Source organism: Callorhinchus milii, unplaced genomic scaffold (assembly GCF_018977255.1).
Source record: "Callorhinchus milii isolate IMCB2004 unplaced genomic scaffold, IMCB_Cmil_1.0 Scaffold24, whole genome shotgun sequence".
Taxonomy (NCBI): domain Eukaryota; kingdom Metazoa; phylum Chordata; class Chondrichthyes; order Chimaeriformes; family Callorhinchidae; genus Callorhinchus; species Callorhinchus milii.
In genome coordinates this window covers 8,653,452-8,672,887 of record NW_024704765.1, presented here as the reverse complement: position 1 = coordinate 8,672,887, position 19,436 = coordinate 8,653,452, and the positions used below count along the sequence as shown (strand labels likewise).

At 48.6% G+C, this 19,436-nt stretch overlaps 2 protein-coding genes across 3 annotated transcripts in view; one reads left to right on the top strand and one right to left on the bottom strand.

Annotated features, from left to right (window-relative positions):
- Window positions 1-2,666: 2,666 nt before the first annotated feature.
- Window positions 2,667-13,659, top strand: si:ch73-70k4.1 (FA core complex associated protein 20). The gene is made up of 5 exons (XM_042343536.1): window positions 2,667-2,718; window positions 3,280-3,405; window positions 4,198-4,348; window positions 7,846-8,597; window positions 13,098-13,659. The coding sequence occupies exons 2-5, from the start codon at window positions 3,296-3,298 to the stop codon at window positions 13,168-13,170; spliced, it is 1,086 nt and encodes a 361-aa protein (XP_042199470.1). The 5' UTR covers window positions 2,667-2,718; window positions 3,280-3,295; the 3' UTR covers window positions 13,171-13,659.
- A 15-nt stretch (window positions 13,660-13,674) lies between these two features.
- The window catches only part of prkcz (protein kinase C, zeta), a 126,194-nt gene continuing 120,432 nt past the window's right edge, over window positions 13,675-19,436 (bottom strand). For both annotated transcript variants that reach the window (XM_042343535.1, XM_007902106.2), the window contains one exon: window positions 13,675-18,117. In XM_042343535.1, the coding sequence (XP_042199469.1) occupies window positions 18,030-18,117 (88 nt within the window). In that variant the 3' untranslated portion in view covers window positions 13,675-18,029. The remainder of the gene's footprint in view (window positions 18,118-19,436) is intronic.

The following is a 19,436-nucleotide window of genomic DNA, read 5'->3' as shown; positions in this document are numbered from 1 at the left end:
TTTCCCTCCAATTGTCCAACCCCTGCTCCGGTCGGGGCCAGATCTCCCCACATCCTTCCCGCCTCGTTTGACCTGCATCTCCACCTCCGCAATAGCCAACCAACCCAACCCACCAACCAACCAACCCAACCAACCCAACCCAACCGCCCACTCCCTCCCTCCCACAGCAACAACAACTCGCATTTATATAGCGCCCCCTCACGCAGGGTAGCGTTCCCAGAAATGGGGGGGTGGGTGGGTGGGGAAATTGTGGCTGAAAGCGCGGTCGAAGTTACAAGCGTTAACGGCCGGGTTTCGGAACCGCGGAGGGAGGGAGGGAGGGAGGGGGTGGACTGTTAACTCACCTTCGCATTAGTTCATTGAAAGATTCCACCTGGTCTCAGCCTGGGGGGGTGAGGAGATGGAGGGAGGGGATGTAATGGAGTGAGGGGGAGGGAGGGGATGGAGTAAGGGATGTGAGGAGATTGAGGGAGGGGATGGAGTAAGGGATGTGAGGAGATGGAGGGAGGGGATGGAGTAAGGGATGTGAGGAGATGGAGGGAGGGGATGGAGTAAGGGATGTGAGGAGATGGAGGGAGGGGTGGAGTAAGGGATGTGAGGAGATGGAGGGAGGGGGAGGGGATGGAGTAAGGGGGTGTGAGGGGAGGGAGGAGGTGGAGTGAGGGAGTGTGAGTAGATGGAGGAAGGGGGTGTAATGGAGTGAGGGGGAGGGGAGGGGTGGAGTGAGGGGGTGGAGTGAGGGATGTGAGGAGATGGAGGGAGGGGATGGAGTGAGGCAGTGTGAGGAGATGGAGGGAGGGGGTGGAGTGAGGGAGTGTGAGGAGATGGAGGGAGGAGGTGGAGTGAGGGAGTGTGAGGAGATGGAGGGAGGGGGTGGAGTGAGGGAGTGTGAGGAGATGGAGGGAGGGGGTGGAGTGAGGGAGTGTGAGGAGATGGAGGGAGGGGGTGGAGTGAGGGAGTGTGAGGAGAGGGAGGGAGGGGGTGGAGTGAGGGAGTGTGAGGAGATGGAGGAGGGTGAGGTGGAGTGAGGAGTGTGAGGAGATGGAGGGAGGGGGTGGAGTGAGGGAGTGTGAGGAGAGGGAGGGAGGGGGTGGAGTGAGGGAGTGTGAGGAGATGGAGGGAGGGGGGGGTGGAGTGAGGGAGTGTGAGGAGATGGAGGGAGGAGGTGGAGTGAGGGAGTGTGAGGAGATGGAGGGAGGGAGGGGGTGGAGTGAGGGAGTGTGAGGAGATGGAGGGAGGAGTGGAGTGAGGAGTGTGAGGAGATGGAGGGAGGAGTGGAGTGAGGGAGTGTGAGGAGATGGAGGGAGGGAGGGTGGAGTGAGGGAGTGTGAGGAGATGGAGGGAGGGAGGGGGTGGAGTGAGGGAGTGTGAGGAGATGGAGGGAGGAGGTGGAGTGAGGGAGTGTGAGGAGATGGAGGGAGGGGGTGAGTGAGGGATGAGGAAGGTGTGAGGGGAGTGGAGTGAGGGATGAGGATGGAGTGAGAGGAGGGGGTGGAGGGAGGAGTGACTGAGGGCCAGGAAGCCGCAGTTACACCGATCAGCCACAGGGGGCGCCTCACCGCTCCGTCAGGACCGGAAGTTGGGCTTTTAGGCTCTGAAGCCTTTTGGGTTTAATTAAGGTTTGTGGACACTAATTGTCATTGCGGAGACTGTCGCCGTCCGTCAGCGGGTGAGAGAGACTGGACCTCACCGCGCGTTTGTGGGGTTAAACCCCCCCTCAGCCCCCGCCCCCCCCTCACCCCCCGCGCCCCCGTCCATGAGCCGCGCCGCCGCTTTAAGAGGATTTTGGGCGCCAAACTGTCCCCTGAGAGAAAGGGGAGAGATCCCCTGAGGGAGGGGCGGGAGACCCGGGGGGAGGGGGGAGGAGACCCGGGGGAGGGGGGGGAGACCCCTGGGGGAGGGGGGGGAGACCCCGGGGGGAGACCCCTGGGGGAGGGGGGGGGAGACCCCGGGGCGAGGGGGGAGACCCCTGGGGAGGGGGGGGAGACCCCGGGGGAGGGGGGGAGACCCCTGGGGGGAGACCCCTGGGGAGGGGGGGAGACCCCTGGGGGAGGGGGGAGACCCCTGGGGGAGGGGGGGGGAGACCCCGGGGGGAGACCCTGGGGGAGGGGGGGGGAGACCCCGGGCGGGGGGGAGACCCCTGGGGAGGGGGGGGGAGACCCCGGGGGGGGGGGAGACCCTGGGGGGAGCCCCTGGGGGGGGGGAACCCTGGGGGGGGGGGGCGGGACTCCTGGGGGGAGACTCCTGGGGGGGGGGACCCTGGGGGGGGGGGAGACCCGGGGGAGAGACCCCTGGGGGGAGATCCCTGGGGAGACCCGGGGGAGGGGGGGAGACCCGGGGGAGAGACCCTGGGGAGGGGGGGGGGGAGACCCCTGGGGGAGGGGGGGGGACCCGGGGGAGGGACCCTGGGGGAGGGGGGGAGAGACTTGGGGAGGGGGGGAGAGACCCCTGGGGGGGGGAGATCCTGGGGAGAGACCCTGGGGGAGGGGGGAGACCCCGGGGGAGAGGGAGACCCCAGGTGGTGAGACGGGTAGAGGGGGAGGGTTAGAGACTCCGGGTGGGAGGAGAAACCCCTCAAAGAGAACCTGGGTGAGAGGTGGGAGAGACCCCCGGGCGAGGGGGGGGAGACACCTGGGTGAGGCGGGGGAGAGAGAGCCCGGGGGGGGGTGGGGGGACCCCCGGGCGAGGGCTGAGGGGGGGTAATCGTTACTGGTATTGGTGAGTGTGACAGTCATTGGTATTGGTGTCTGAGTCACACTCACGGCCACACTCCCTCCGTGTGACTGTCGCGCTCCCTCCGTGCGACTGTCGCGCTCCCTCCGCGGGACTGTCGCGCTCCCTCCGCGCGACTGTCGCGCTCCCTCCGCGCGACTGTCGCGCTCCCTCCGCGCGACTGTCGCGCTCCCTCCGCGCGACTGTCGCGCTCCCTCCGCGGGACTGTCGCGCTCCCTCCGCGGGACTGTCGCGCTCCCTCCGCGGGACTGTCGCGCTCCCTCGCGGGACTGTCGCGCTCCCTCCGCGCGACTGTCGCGCTCCCTCCGCGCGACTGTCGCGCTCCCTCCGCGCGACTGTCGCGCTCCCTCCGCGCGACTGTCGCGCTCCCTCCGTGCGACTGTCGCGCTCCCTCCGTGCGACTGTCGCGCTCCCTCCGTGCGACTGTCGCGCTCCCTCCGTGCGACTGTCGCGCTCCCTCCGTGCGACTGTCGCGCTCCCTCCGTGCGACTGTCGCACTGGGTGTCCGACTCGGTGTCGCACTGGAGTCACCCCTCTGCTTTACAGCCGCTGTGCGGAGCTGATGGCCGAAGAGAAGAGGCTGCGGCTGAAGCGGAGGAGAATGGCTGCCCCCGAGCCCCCCGTCCCCACCCGCACCCCCCAGACAGCTCGACCCGGAGCTCGGGCCCCACAGTGAGCATCGGGGAAACGGTGGGTGGGTGGTGGGTGGGGGGGGGGTGGGAGGGGGGACCTTCAACCTGTTGTTAGAGACGGGTTTAAAAGGACATCTCTTTAACTGCGAGTTCTGTCCCATTTATTTAGGAATACCATCGGGACTTTATGAGTTTAAAGTCTAATGATAATAACAATACTAATGTTTGCCTTTGATACAGCGCCTGAACGTGTCTTCGAGACGTCTCGAAGCGCTTCACAGGATACACTGTAAAGTGAAGTAGGACCGCGCACGTTGCGGGCGAGACTATCCAAGGCCGATGCTCTCGTGCAGGACCGAGGGGAGCGCTGCATTGTCAGAGGGGTCGCCCTGCGGATGGGGCATTAACCCCGAGGTCTCTGTCCGGCAGCAGAGCGCTCGATTAATTTGTCATTCACCCCATGGCTGTGCGTGGGACAGCTTCGGCTTCTGAGTTTGGCTACAGTCACTACACCGGCGACGATTCCCTGTGAAGCGGTGTAATGAAACCCAAGGATTAGTGGGTCGTAAAAGTTCTCGCGCTTGATAGAGCCCCCCCCCTCCCACCGCCCCCAAATTACTGCACTGTGTATTTTGTAGGTGAACACGACAGCCACTTTGTACGCAGCAAACGTCTGTTCTCGTCCACCCCCCAAACAAACAGCCGCGAAGTGAAATGACCTACTTTTCGGGTGTGCGATCGACTGCGGCGCCGGGTGCGTGGGACCGAGGTGAACGTGAGAGCGAAAGTCTGGTTCGTTGCTCGTCGGCCCTAATTGCTCTCCGTCTCGCAGGTTCCCTCCGAGGGCCAGTTCCACGTGGTTGGGCCACACTGACGTGAATCAAACTGACAGAGTGTGGGCCCTGTTGATGAAAACTGTGTCGTCAGACACGAAACTGACAGCTTGGCAGACAGTGCCAGACCTGCCACAAAGCACTGCGAAGGTACCGTATACCTCTCTCTCAGTCGCTTTAAATTATTTGTTTAATGTCCCCGTGTGCTCTTTCTTATTTCACATCCCCAGGCTCTGCTTTGTTGGGGAGGTTTTTTTTTTAGGGGGGTTACTTAGCCGTGCCCCACCCCACCACCACCACCACCACCACCAAAAAACAATTTGCTCACTCAATCCATGAATGTTTGCGGGACACTGTTGAGTCCAATTGGCTGCCCCGTTTCGTCCACGAAATCCAGTCGCTACACTTCACAGTGTATTCTGCAAAACGCTTTTGAGACGTCTCAGCGACACGATAAGGCACCATATCAAACGCAAGGATGATAAGTGAGGTGTAAAAGTGACGTCTTCTTGCTCAAGTGCAGGTTACACTGCCAGTTCCCCAGGGACAAACGTGAGAAGACATGTTCTTGAACCCAGGCGTTCCTTGGGCCGTCGTTCCTGAGTCCCAAGACAGCCGGGCCGAGCCAGCAGAATGTCATGCGCTCGATGATAGTTATTTATCCAGCACCAGTCGCCCACTGAGCCGCGCTCCCAAAAGCAACACATCTTGTTTTCTTGTCCGCAGTTTGACCCCGGTTCCCTGCTGGGTTCCAAGCCCCAGTGCAACGGAGATCTAAAGTGGGGGGTGGTGTAGCCCTGCATCGAAGCAAGTCTCAGCCGCTGTGTTGATCTTCTCTGCTAAAGCCATCAGTTCCACACAACACGGCTGACTTGACACTACTCAGCCCTTTCTTTCCACGAGTTTAACTGGGATTGATCCTTCGTGGAGTCTCGAGGCGTAGTGGTGAGCGCACTCGCCTCGTAAGCGAGAGGACCCGGGTTCAATTCAGTTAGTCGATTGGTGGATTATTTTCCGGGGTAATAATTTCTCCCCCAAAAAATTGGTCCCTCAATCCACGGCTGTTCGTGGGACACTTCTGTGTGCAATTGGCTGCCGCGTTTTGCCTCCCAGTCAATCCATTTTACAATATATTCGGTGAAGCGCTTTGAGACATCTCAAAAGCACTATATCAAATGCAAGGATTCATTATCTTGAGGATAATAATAATGATAATCCTTGCATTTGATATAGCGCTTTTCACATCTTCCAGACGCCTCAAAGCACTTCACAGGATATGCTGTAAAGTGAATTGCCCATATATTGGTGGGCGAAATGCGGCAGCCAATTGTGCACAGCAGTGTCCCATAAACAGTCATGGATTTTTGAAAATGACCAATTTATTATTGTTTTTTGTTTTGGAGGGATTGTGTGGAGTAAGGAAACTTGCCCAAGGTTTTGCCTTGGAATTGAACCCAGGTGTCTCGCTTGCAAGGCGAGTGCTCTAACCACTGAGCTACAGGACTACAGGGTGGTGGGCAAGGCCAACTTAGAATTGTAGAAGGAGGCCATTCAACTTATCATGGCTGGTGAAACATAGGTACATACAAGCGCCCACATCTATGTCTTTCGTTTTCAATTGATTCTCCAATTCCCTTTTTATAAAACCTCTCACGATTTTGCTTCAAGCAATGTTTTGGGTTGAACATTCTGCATCCTAACAACCCTCAATGTGTGTTTATAAAAGAAAAATATTCTACACTCTTGTCTTTTGGGTAATTATCTTAAATTGATGGCCCGTTCTCTCACCCCCTCTGAGGTTTGCATATAAAGCAATGGACTTCCAGGCAAATTTTTAATCTCTGTTGTCCTCCCCCCTCTCTTTATCCCAACCCACAATACTTTTGTAATCCTGCTTCACAGCCACTGGGAAGTTCAGCCAATGCAATTTTGGCAAACGGGTGAAGTGTTTTTCTTAAACAAAGAATGACTTTTCTTTTTCCCTCTGATAGTGCAGCAGCACACGAGAAGGAATCTCAACCCTTCTTACCCCTCCCCTCCTGCTCAACATGAAAGATCCCCGGCACTATAATAATAATCACGCCTTATCACAACGTTGAGACATCTCAAAGTGCTTCACAGAATATATTGTAAAGTGGATCGACTGTGTATTTTGTGGGTGAAACACGGCAGCCAATTGCGCACAGCAGCGTCCCCAAACAGTCGTGGATTGAGTAGCCAATTTTTTTTTAAGGATTTATTTCCCCCGGAAAAGTGATCTGCCAATCAACTAACAACCAGGTTCCTACTTACTGCTAGGTAAACAGGCGTATGGAGTAAGGAAACTTGCTTAAGGTTTCGCCCTACCTGGGAATCAAACCCAGGTCCTCTTGCTTGGGAAAAAGAGAAAAGTTTCTTCTTCCTTGTTGACAACCTGCTCAGATAAATCGGTCATTCACTTCATGGCTACATGAGGAATCTCGCTGTGCGCATAACAGCTGCTGCAGCTGCTTATTAACAGTGACAGTCACTACACTTGACCATAATTACTAAATATTAATGGCATTAAGGGATATGGGGCAAGGGCAGATAATTGGACTTGAGGTACAGATCAGCCATGATCTTATAGAATGGTGGAACAGGCTCGAGGGGCTGAATGGCTGACTTCTGTTTCTTTGTTTTACTGCGAAGTGCTTCAGGATGCTACGGAAATGGTGAATTTTCTTCTCTCTTCCTGCTCTAAAATCGAACGAAATACCCGCGAGAAAGAGCTCGCACAACGAATGATTTCGAGCCGATTGTGACTCCCCTGTTTTGCCCGGTTTAAGCAGCTGCAGTACTTGTGTGGGAGAGCTAAGTGCAGAACCGACTGCCACGCACGCTGCAGAATGCTTTGCTGGTGACCAAGCGACCTTGCCTGAAAAGCTTAATAATAAAGAAAACCAATTACTTCCCTGTCAGAATAAGCAGCCGCCTGGGATTTGTTGCTATGTACATAGAAGGAATCATAATAATTATTGAAGTACCGGTCGCTAAAAGTCTGGTTCCACAGTCTGCTGAAAAAATGTTAATGCGGGGAGTCTGTCTCACCCGTTCTCTGTCTCTCTTGCAATCTGCGATGGGGTTAGCAGCATGTTTGGAGACTTGCATCATTGAATTAAGCAGTCGCCTTAATTAACTTTAGCGTTCCGCCCACAAAATATACAATCAATACATTTTGCAGTATGTTCTGTGAAGCGCTTTGAGACGCCTCTGGACGTAATAAAGAGCTCTATCAAACGCAAGGATTATTATTTATTATTAAGGGAAAATGAAAATCCCCATTAAGGTCTAATTTCCGGTGTTTCTTAACGGGATTTTTCTTAATAAACCAAGTTGCCCAAGTGAGGTATCTTCCCTCCTTTCCCATTTCTCTGGCTCCCCCAACCCTCCCTTCCCAGTAATTGGAACTTCAACACACTGGCATACGGTGTTCCAATGCGATCTAGAACAGGAGCGGAGTTTTTATGGGAATACCTCTAAGGAATCCCACTGTAAGAAATACCACAAATTTTCTGTGAGGGAATGTTGGATATGAGCTTGGGGAGTTGGATGTGTTGTCGTGAAACGTATCGGGTTACTCAAACAATTTGATGTTAGCAATGTTTTTCTCCCCTTCCAAATAACAGGCCCCCGCGATGAGCGAGTATGTTGGGACTGAGACCTTCTCCGCAGGCTCAAGACTATTCACGTGGCTGCCGTTTCCACCCTCCTGCGATGCAATGACCGTGAGACTGGACCGCAAACCGCGACGAAAAACGGCGGGAGGCAGCGGAGACGCTGGCACCAGGCAGGGTTGGCCGCCCCCGGCCCAGCCCCCAGCAATCCAGAGACAGACACCTGTGCCGGAGCGGGAGGGAGAGGAGGCCGTTTCCACTCAGGCAGCAGCCGGGCTGGGCGTTGCACAGGAAAGCCATGGCAGATGGGCAAAGTGCTACACAGGGAATGTGAGATCTGAAGATGTCTTTGGAGCAGAGCCAAGACAACATGCAGCAAAGTACAAGAAACGTTCCCCAGCGAAGGAGAGACATGGGCGAGGACATATGTCATCTGATGTTGTTGACGGTCCCAACCCACCCCCACAGAGAAACACAGGGAGGCCAGGCTCGGACCCCGAGGTACAAAGTGACCTGCCAACGGGGCACAGAGAGGCGAAGAGGCAGCAAGTGTCACCAAGGAGAACACTGCGCGCAGCGGAGGACGAGGACGACAGTGATATCATTATAGTAGAAAGCCAGGACTCTCCGTTTACAGAAAATGGGCAACACGGCACCGGCCAGACTGCAGCAGGAGATTCAGTCACCAAAGTGTGGAGCGACGGGCCAAAAGGAAGCCTGACTCTCAGAAGCTGCCCAATGTGTCTGGCACACTTTCCTGCCGGGTAGGTTTGTTTGTGAGGAACCATACCGCTTATATTTAATGGACTATAGTTAGAACAGCACCGAGATGACAGAGAAAGGGAGAGCGACCTGCACACACACACCGACACAGAGATCCACACTGCTCATACAGACAATATTGTCTGACCCAATTAGTGTGGATTGTATACTGTTCTTTCCCTTCTTTTCTTTTGCTCTGGTCATTACCTCACCCCCACCCACCCATCCAACCCACACAAAAAAAAGGGAGTTTCCTTAGCTGCAAATCCTCCAAATAAATTGGCCCTTCACCTCACGGCTGTTTTATGGGGGTTTTACTAAGCGCAAATTGGCTGCCGCGTTTGTCACTACACTTGACAGTAATTACTGTAAAGCGATCTGAGATGTTTTGTAAGACACTATTGAACATGTTTTTTTTTCTCTGCGGTGTGTAATAAGTGGGGAAATGGGAGAGTTACTTTTCAAGTGATCTGTTGAATCTACAACCTCAGGATTTAAGCTTTTAAAAACTTGAGCCCATTCCAGCGAGATTGGATGTCATCTTCCACCGTGTTTCCCAACATCACGAATGTTGGGGAGGTGGAGTGGGGAGTTTGGGATAATAAACCTTGCATTTAATATAGCACCTTATCACAGAATATACTGTAAAGTGAACTGACTATATATTTTGTGGGCGAAACGCAGCCAATTGCACACAACAGTGTCCCACAAGACAGTCATAGATTGAGTGACCAATTATTGTTTTTTTGAAGGAATTATTACCCCCGGCAAAGCGATTCGCCAACCGACTAACAACCAGGTTCCTACTTACTGCTAGGTAAACACAGGTGTGTGGAGTAAGGAAACTTGCCCAACCTTTCGTTTCGCCCTGACGGGAATCAAACCCAGATCTCTCGCTTGCAAGGCGAGCGCTCCAACAACTGAGCTGCAGGACTCTGGGATCCTACAGTACTGCAAGAGGAAGGTTTAATGCTTCACTGATACCCCAGATGTTGATTCTAAAAAAAGTCATAAGAAATATCAAAATAAAAAGGAAATATGTTTTCAAGGTTGGAAATTTCTGGCCACAAAAACATTTTGAGGTTGAAAAATAGCCTGTGTTCCAGTTCAAGACACAATAAAGTGGGACATTGATAGGCTAAGCAGAAGGATATTTATCTAGGTTTAGACATTCTGTCAGTCTTAGGTATTCAAATGTGCATGAGTGAGTGTGAAATACAGACAGACAGACACCCACGCACAAATACCAAGACACAGATAGAGAGACGCGCAAACACTGAGAAAGACGTGGGGAGGTATACAGAGAGAAAGGGAGAGCACAAGATAGGAGGACCTTTGGCAATCTGCGGCAAGGCAAACACTGACAGAAATCCTATCTTTTTCTGTTTTAATAGTAGAATGGGAGGTGGGGGAGGATCAGGAATGAATTCCGATCTGTTTTGTGGGCAAAGCCTGAGCTCTCGCTTACTTGGGCGTTGCTCGGCCAGAGTTTCACATTTAATTGCAATTACTCACAAGTTTAGTGACTGTCTTTTGTAGGTGAACGCGGCAGCCAGTATGTACACAGGAAGGGCCCACAAACAGCCACAAAGTGAATGACCAATTTATCTGGAGGGTTTTTGGCCAGGTCACCGGGATAAACACACATCACTCTTCCAAGAGTGTCCAAGAGATACATTCATTTGAAAGGGAGATGGGAGCTTGGTTTATCAGCTCATTTGAATGACAACAATGCCCCCAGCGCTAGACTGGAGTCCGAGCCTGAACTGTGAGCTCAAGTCTCAATGTGGAGCTTGAACACACAACCTTCTGACTCAGAGATGAGAGCTCTATCGACTGAACCTCAGACGCTGTTGAGTGAAACGGGAAATGGTTTTACAAAACCTGTCCTTGCGGCAGAAGCTAAACCAGCTACAATTCTCTGCTTGTAACATCCCGGGAAACGTGTATTCCTGCTATTCCTGCGGTTCTTATCCCTGTACAATCCCGCTTCTGTTCCGAGTCGAGTCATGGGATTTGATCACAGGAGCAGTCTGTTTGGCATAAAACCACTGGCTGTCAATGAACCACGGTAAATAGTGCTGCATTTGCAATGCAATTTGTACAGATGGATGGACTACGCACTGGGACCAAGGCAGTGAATCCTCTCGAGCACAAGATTACATGGATAAAGCGAGAGTTAACGGATTGGTCGGTTGGTTTATCCTGCGAGTGGCTAACCCCAGTCTGACTGAGAAGCCCCCAGGGTTCAATCCCAGATCTGTGTTGAGTTGGCTGATCCAGGCCTTTGGGGCTAGAATTGACCTCAGTCAACTTCAAGAGGACAGAGTTGGATTTGTTTACGTCTTTGACACAACCACCTCTGTAATCCTCGCTGCAGAACGCACAACTCCCTATTCGAGGTTGTTGCCTTGAACTTTCTGTATCCTTTACCCTGGCCGCACATTCTTTTCCTGCTGTGTTTTGTCTCGTCCCTCCCTTCGTATCCCTGGTTTCTCCCTCGGAGAATTCAAAAAATTCACATTCTCTATCTTTTTTGCAATACAATATCTGCAAATAGAAATCTTTAAGAATGGTAAAGTTTGACCAATGTGAAGAAGAATTAAATGATGTTAAACCTTCAGTCCAGCTTCGGTTCCCTTTCTCTGGAAGCACAGACTGAAGGAGCCTTGTTATAGACCTTGCACTCCCATCACGAGGTCGCTGTTCAACCCAAGGACAAATGGAAAGAACATTTATGTGCGTTAATTCTGAAGCCTCTGCAGCCACTTTTTTTTATATTCACCAACAAGAGATGAACATCGACCGCATTGATCTGAGATTCCGTTTAGAAACTTGGTCCCGAAAGAAACCAGCACGATTGCCAAGAAGGAGTTATTAGTGAGTGGGAAGAAGGTCTAATGCTTTTCCACCCCACATCATTACTCCTTTTAAATCATCAGGGAATCGGTGAGGTAGGCCACCAGAATATAATGCATAGAGTAGGAGGGAACAAGATATCTGCCTTCACCCCTTGCCCCCCCACCAGAGTAGAAATTAACTTTTCCGTACCCCCAAACACCAGGAAATATTTCTTTGAACACAGGGGTAATTAACCCAGAGGGTGGTAGACGCCAGACCACTGGGACTCAACTTAAGAAACAGCTTGACTTTATAGTGAGAGAAGTGGTACTGTGGTTATTCTGAAAGGATGAGGTCAAATTAGCCAAAGGGCCTTCTTTATCCGAAACGCTCATGATCTTGTTAAAAAGATATAGGAGAAGGTTCTCCTGCGTAACTGGGGGGGGGAGAGAGCCCTGCAATATTGGAGGTGAGACCTTCAGACAATACATTAAAGATTTTCTGATAGTATTGGAAAAGAGAAAGGAGTTTCTCTTTTATCCAGGCCCACAGTCCTACAATTAAACTGGTCATTCTCTTCATAGCTACTTGTGCACTTATGCTACATGACTGCTGAATGTGCCTATAAAAAAAGTCACTACACCTAACAGTAATTACTGTGAAGAGTTTTGCAATAGTTACAGGCGCTGTATCTAATGCAAGTTCTTTATACTGTATTTCTGTCCTGATCCCACTGCATGTGATCCAACAAATCAGGGGCACATGTCGAGGTCGTATCAAACTGTGGTGCGACCTAGTTGGCTGCCAGGGCAGAGACTTTACTCTTCAAGACTAAGGGGTGAGGTCTGGGATCGGTGAAGCGAGAGAACACGGTCTGGTAGATTGCAGCTCCTCTCAGAGACTGAGCACCTCCAGCTTTGGTTCCAGACCAGCTAAAACCCTGCTGCATATGTCTTTTAGAGTTTGGCTGCAAGGGCTCCCCTGATGGCTCAGTGGGTATGTCCTGCGAGTAGCCGAACCTGCCAAATGCACATAATCAGGTCTGATTTGCAGTACTGTACTTCTTAATGGGATTCCTTGTTGAGCAAATTGGGACTTTCTGGTAACTGGAAATGCGTCACTGACCAAAGGGGGTTTTCGACTTCAATGCGCTGTACTTACTGAGTGAGGTTGTCGCCGGTCAAAAGGAATTCCAGCAGATACTGGATTAAGGAAACCCGTTAAGAAAACAATGTGGATGCATTCAATAGGAAGGTAGACCTTCACATGAGGGTGAGGGGAATAGTAGAATGTGGGAAGGAGTAAAGGAATGTGGGGATATTTGTGTGGAGTATAGGCCTGTTTCCGTGCTATACTTTCTTTGCAAATCTTTGTGATATTCTGATATAGTGCTTTTCATATCAGGAGGTCATCTCAATGCGCTTCACAAGATTTACTGTATAGCCCATGTTACACCTTTATGACTAGCAAGAGATATTTTGCATATTACACATATAATAATACCATGAGAGAGAGCGATCCTACATATCAGACACAAGAATTGGGGAGATGTCCTGCAAATCACGCAGTTTCACTTAGGGAGATGCTCTCTGTATCACAAATGGAAAGAACATGATTGCTGAACTTGTAGGTAAATGACTTTACCTGATTTTCTTTTGCAGTTGCTCCCAGCTGGAGGTTGATTGCCACCTGGCCAAATGTCTCTCCGAAAGCACAGAGGATGTGATGTGGTAACGCTGTAAGGAATAAAACTACTGCTACACAGAATTGGGCAAAACGTTGGTATTCTGTGCATCGTATTTGCTGTTGACTGTAAATACCCATTATAAATTGTAATGTGATCAAGCCCTTCCCCACCCCCGTCTTCCATGGTTGCAATTTATTTATCCTTTTCAAGGAAATGGCTTTAAAAGGATTTCTGCCTCAGTCGAATTACTGATGCAAACAAACTTGATCTCTTTTTTTGGCAATCCCTTTCGTAGAACTGTGTTGCCTGGTGCGATTGTTGACACAAGCTGTAGGAAGAGATGTTTGCAATGACCCCCTCTCCTTTTGCACTGAACACTGAGAAAGCACATCAGACTGAATATGATGGAATTAGCTTTGTTACGCTTCCAGTAGATTCTTTAATTCAGATGGGCTAGGATGAAGCTTGGATCTGACCACCGGTTATAGATTAGTTCCACCATTTCCTGCACAATAAAGATCAATCGTCAAACGGCACTGAAGTCTTAAGAATGATTTTTGAAATTAGCATTTTTTATGAGAATAGGCAAGAACAATACAATTCACACCCATAAATCAACTGTCATATACAAAATAACTACAATGAACATTTCACTATTTTACAATCATTAAATTAGCTCTAATTTCTCATTAAGGACTGATCAAAGTTAGATCACTGTACACCCGCACCAGAGCCTCATTAGACCCCGACAGGTCAGACCAAACTGATAATAATCGTCCACAGGCACGGTCTTGAAACACTAGTTTTCACTCAAAGGTACTGTACATGTGACGTGAAAAGACCAGCAATTAGGTTTTTTTCTCCTGATGTGCAAATAGTTTAATAACTTAATGAAATTAAATGCAACAACTAGTAAAAGAGGTGTAGAATATCGGGGGCAGATTAGGCCGCATGTCCCTCGCCTCTACACCCTCCCCCCTCCCCACCCATCTCCTTTTTTAAAAATCCTAAATGAGTTAAATACTAGTCGTTTTTTTGCTAAATTACGGTAGCGTAGTGGAGTCTACGTGTCTTAAATGGCACAAGAAAACAGCTGTGCATTGCTTAGGATTAGAAAACAGCTGAAAAACAGTGAAATACTGACCAGCTAGTTCAGACTATTTAATAAAAAAAATGGAAGCAGGCACGTTGTGGGCAGCTGGGCGGGGGGAGAGTGACCCAAAAATGCCCTAAAATCATCAATGGACCAATTTTTTTAATATAAAAGTGAGCTTCTACTTACCATGAGAGAACCTGAGCTAGGAGAGGGAGTAAGCTCAGCTGGAGGTCTGTATTGCTAATTTAGAAATTGATTTGCACATCTGACTGTCAAAATCAACAATCACATCTATTCTTTGGCAACCAGACACTTTTTTTTAAGGGAAAAGAGAAAAAAAGAGCCTTTCTACTATGGTCAGGGAAGCTGAAATAGAAGTAATGATTGCAACACTGCATTGCTTAGGATTTGTTAACCAACACATGGTTCTCTGTCCAAATGAGTAGATATCATAATAACAACTTGCATTTATATAGCGCCTTCACACGGGGCAGTATCGGAGCGCTCTTGAAGACCCAAATTGTAGGGTCGTATTATCCTATTAATTTGCATTTTGGGAAAGGTAGCAATAGGTAAACGTTGCAGGTTCTTGTTGAGATGTCTCTAGGGGCTGAAATCTGACTTGGCTGGATGAGCAGCAAAGGTACAAAGAGGAGCGAGCGAGGAAAGGAAAAAAAGTTTTTTTTAAAAAAAGGAGAAATTTAATTAATTTGTACATTGCCTTTTTCGTAAATCTGAGTTTGTGGGATTCCTGGCTTTGCATTTTTTTTAAAAAAAAAGAAATTATACAGAAAGATTGGGCGCACTTTATCAGTACATCTTTCTTGAGTGGTTAGCTCGAGTTTCCACACTGACAGATGGGCCTGCTGTGGGCTGGTCATTACATCAAAGTCACGAGCACCAGAATCGTTCTGTATTCAGCAATTCTGCCTCTTGTTTGTTTCTCTCTCTGTGTGGTGTGTGTGCATATACACGTACAGTATATATAAAAGGTTTGAATTTGAAACGTGGAGTCCTAATGGTTTGCGACTCTGTGCTTCTCTTTGTTCTCGTTTATACTTACAATAATAATTTTTTTTTAGAAAAAGGAACGATTAAATCCAACACTATTTCCCAGCATTTGCCCCTGATTGAACACAGTTACAGTGTCGCATTTCTAAACTCTGCTCTGTCTGCCTGGGAGACCGTACATCCATTTGGCCTGACCTCAGGAAAGTTATTCTGTTTTAAATCGCACATTGAAATAACAACCTTCATAATTTGTTCTGAATTTAAAAAAATGGAATAGTTAAAATATAAAATTGTTCCCCCTTCGCACCAGTCATGATAAATCAACTAAGTTGGGGGTGGGGGGGCGGGGGGAGAGAATGGGGGAACGACACATCTCACACATACAGCAAAACTGGAGAGGAACGAGCTTCCGAACGGCGGCGTATTTGGCAACAGAAAGGGAGACCACTGCTTTATACTTCAGTTCATAGATAGACCCCCATAGTTGGCAGCCGTTTACACTTGGTATTGCCGCAGTTCAGATGGTAAAAATCTGACTGGCTAAGAGTTACGCATTACTGGCCATTATATAATGCCATGGATGGTTTGAATTAAAAAAGTGCTGAGGTTTAACTTTGCATTACAACCCCCACCCCCCACCCACGCCCCTCACATATCAAGACAAATCTCATACAGGTCTGTACAAACTGCCACAGTACTGCAGGAGAAGGTTCCTCCCTGCACGCCTAGTTTTTTTTTGACATAAATAACATTCAACAATTGTGCAGCAATTTGTGAATCAAATGGATGCTGTCCAATAGGAATGTTACCACAATGGGGAGAGGGGGGAGGAGGAGGCAATCTGTAACAGACAAAAACAACATTACATTCAGAGATCATTTTACAACCACCGGAAAACTCAGCATTGCAAGCATTTACATCAGCACTGTGGGGTGGGAGGGTTAAAGAGTCAGCGAATGAGAAATCTGGCTCCAGCCCACAATAAAATAAAGCCAAAGTTTGGATTCTGCATTTCCAGCGGGATTCATAAATCAACCTGCAGTAATTGTTTACGCTGTTTTATGGTTAGTGCAGAGAGCTTGGGCTAACTGGGTATTTACCAATTACAACAAAAGCAGCTATTGCCGAGCTATTTCAGTCAGTTTTTCCAGAGTGCTGGGGGTGGGAGAACAATGGATGTTAGACTAACATTTTTTCCCTCTGACGCAAGTTAGCTTTTCTCTGATACAATGCACCAGATCACACCATTTCCAAGTGAAGTATGGAAGAATGGGGAGTACATCCGAGCAGTCTCTCCTTATCCCTCCCACAGTCTCTGCACCAGTGACCCCACCACCCATCCTTCCTCACGTCTAGAATCGTTGGACCAACTCTGAATAACTGCAATCTAACTGATGGCACATTCACTGGATACCCAATTGCCTCCAAAACTGACCATGGAATCCAGATGCGGTGTTGCTGAATTTCTGGGTTTCAGGCTGAACAGAAAGATGTACGTTTCTTTTTAAATAAACTAATAAAGCTGTAAGAAACAAAAAAAATCATCTGTCACATTATGGCTTCTGAAGAGGGTCCTGCTTCAAAAATGAATACGTTCCCCTCTGCTGGTTAGTTAGATTTGGTGTCTAAAGTGTTCAGTACAGGCTCCCTGTCAATGTGCCCGTCAGTGACTTTACCTGCGATAACTCTACAGGGTTCAAACATAGTCAACCCCATTTAACTAATGCTTTCAAACTACAATATCTACCAATTTAGTGTTGAAGCATCAATATGCAGAGTAACCATCTCAATCATTACACACATTTTGTCTAAGGGAGGAATAGTTATGGTTATATTTTGAATTCCTCTGCAGCCCCAAGGTACAACACTAGACCACAATCATGGCATTATTATTCCAATGAAAAGCATGTGAAAATGTACCAGAGTATTATGATGTGGCTTAATTGCAATATGCAGTGCAAACCTGGGTGAGAGGGCCGATTGGTTAACACACACCTAGCTGTGTCACGCTGCATTGATACATACAGATATTTCTCCCCAAAGACCAGCTGTTCCATGGCATTATATAATATAGCAGTAATTAACGAGAAGGTGTGAATAATTGGCCAGTGAAATATTCCTGGATTAGACCTCTCAGCTGTGTGGCATCTAGATTAATCCTAGTGCACATTATTGACCAATAAAGCACACAATCTTGTTCATTATTGCTTATGTACAGTTTAGAGCCAGTGGTTTTTAATCACATTAGCCAGTTGTCGAAAGGCAATCACAGGTTGAGGTGCAGTCACCCACACCACTACTTCTTTTTAAATAATATAGTACAGTACATTCTTTCTCTCGAGGTCGGACCTCTTAATATCTATTTATAAAGAGAGAGAAAAGTGCAGCGTCTTCAAGTTCCTTCGGAGAAACCATCATATAATTCCTTGTCTTGAGGGAATGGAAGGAGCGTTCCTTCATGGAAGCAGGCACAGATCAGGCAGTCTTCCCTTCAGTAACAAAATGCCAGTTGAATCGATGCCCAGGAAATAATGAGAGAACCTGTGGTTGTTAGTGGAAGACGACCACTGAAATGACCTTCGTTTATGTTGCTTAGCAGCAGTTGCCATGGTTTGCAATACTCTTGGAAAACTTGAACCAGATCCACAACCTTGCATGCAGGTAGGTTAGGAGGGGGGTGGGGGGTGGTGGGGAGGAAGTTACCAAACTCCAGGGAGTCGAGCTCGGAATCCGAAGTTTACTGAGCCTGTCCTTTGACAAACGGGCAAAATGGGTCCACTTCTCAATTGCTGCTCGGTTTCATACGCTTTCCTCTGATGACACCAACAATGGGTTAATATATTCAAATCCCTCAAATTCAGATTGGTCGATTCTTTTTATTACATCTCTGTGGGGTGGGGGAGAAGAGAAGAGAGAAAAAAAATACTTAAGTAACCTTTAAACATAATGACGGACACTAGTTTTTCTTAGGCAATTCGAATTTGCAGTTCTGAACTGTTTATGCATCGTTCAAACCCAGTCCATTTGTTGCAGCGAAGATTTATGTGCAATAGAAGAACAGACGGCAAAGGATCTTGTATCCAGTCACAAACACAGTAGTAATTACACTACATTTGGTTCATGAAATTTGACCCAAAGACCAATTCAAACGTGCAATTGAAAGTCCAATGTACAGGGTGACCAAAACATTGTGATATCTACCCTGTTATTTAAAAATATATATAATTTCTGTGAGACATTGTAATAGTATCACGACTTTTTGATCACAGTTTATGCCCCCATGACTCAGTACATACAGCCACTACCTAGAGTGGACCTGAGCCATAAAGAGCAGGAAAATCCCCTCTGGGTGCTGAGTTCTGAAACTGTGGGACCCTATAGATGCATGTTGTTGTTGCGGTTGTTGTTGAGTTGGCTGATCTCAAACGGCGCAGCAAAGGGGAAGGAAGAGATGGGAAACAATATCAGTCGGCTTCTTGTTCCTGATCATTGACCTATTGCTGGAAAGGGCCCATATGTGCATGTTGGGTGAAGGCAAAGGCGTAATCTCCGAGCCCTGCCTGCCGCTCCAAATTCCGATGAAGAATGGCTGCAGACACCAGATACTGGAGGGCACCCGGTGTCTGTGAAACTGAACCACAATGTACGTCAATGCTTTCACAGAGAAGATTCTCTCCCCTTTCCTGGAAAAAGAGTTATAGCTGGGCTGCTGCCTCCATATTGCAATTTGAACTTTGGTCTTTCACCAACGTCCAAAACACAAGTAGATTCTTTCAATTCTGAAGGAACAATTCAATATAGTAATAATCCTAATAATAATCCTTGCATTTGATATTGCGCCTTATCACCTCGTTTGGACGTCTTGAAGAGCTTCACAGGATATACTGCAAAGTGAAGTTACTGTATTTTGTGGGCGAAACGCAGCAGCTAAATGCGCACAGCAATGTCCCACCAACAGTCATGGATTGATTAATTTTTAATTAAATTTAGTTTTTTTTTAGCAGGAATATGATCAACAAAATAATCAAGTGGTTTACTCCGAGGTTCACAAAGGTTTGATGATTCAGTACATTTTCCAAGGCTGTGAGGACCCAGCATCAGAGATCCAGAATCATCTGTGCACTCTATTATAGAAACACTGCAAAGTACATTCAGTGCTGAGCTCGGGCAAATGTCATTGAAACCTTGAACATCTAAAGCAGCTTT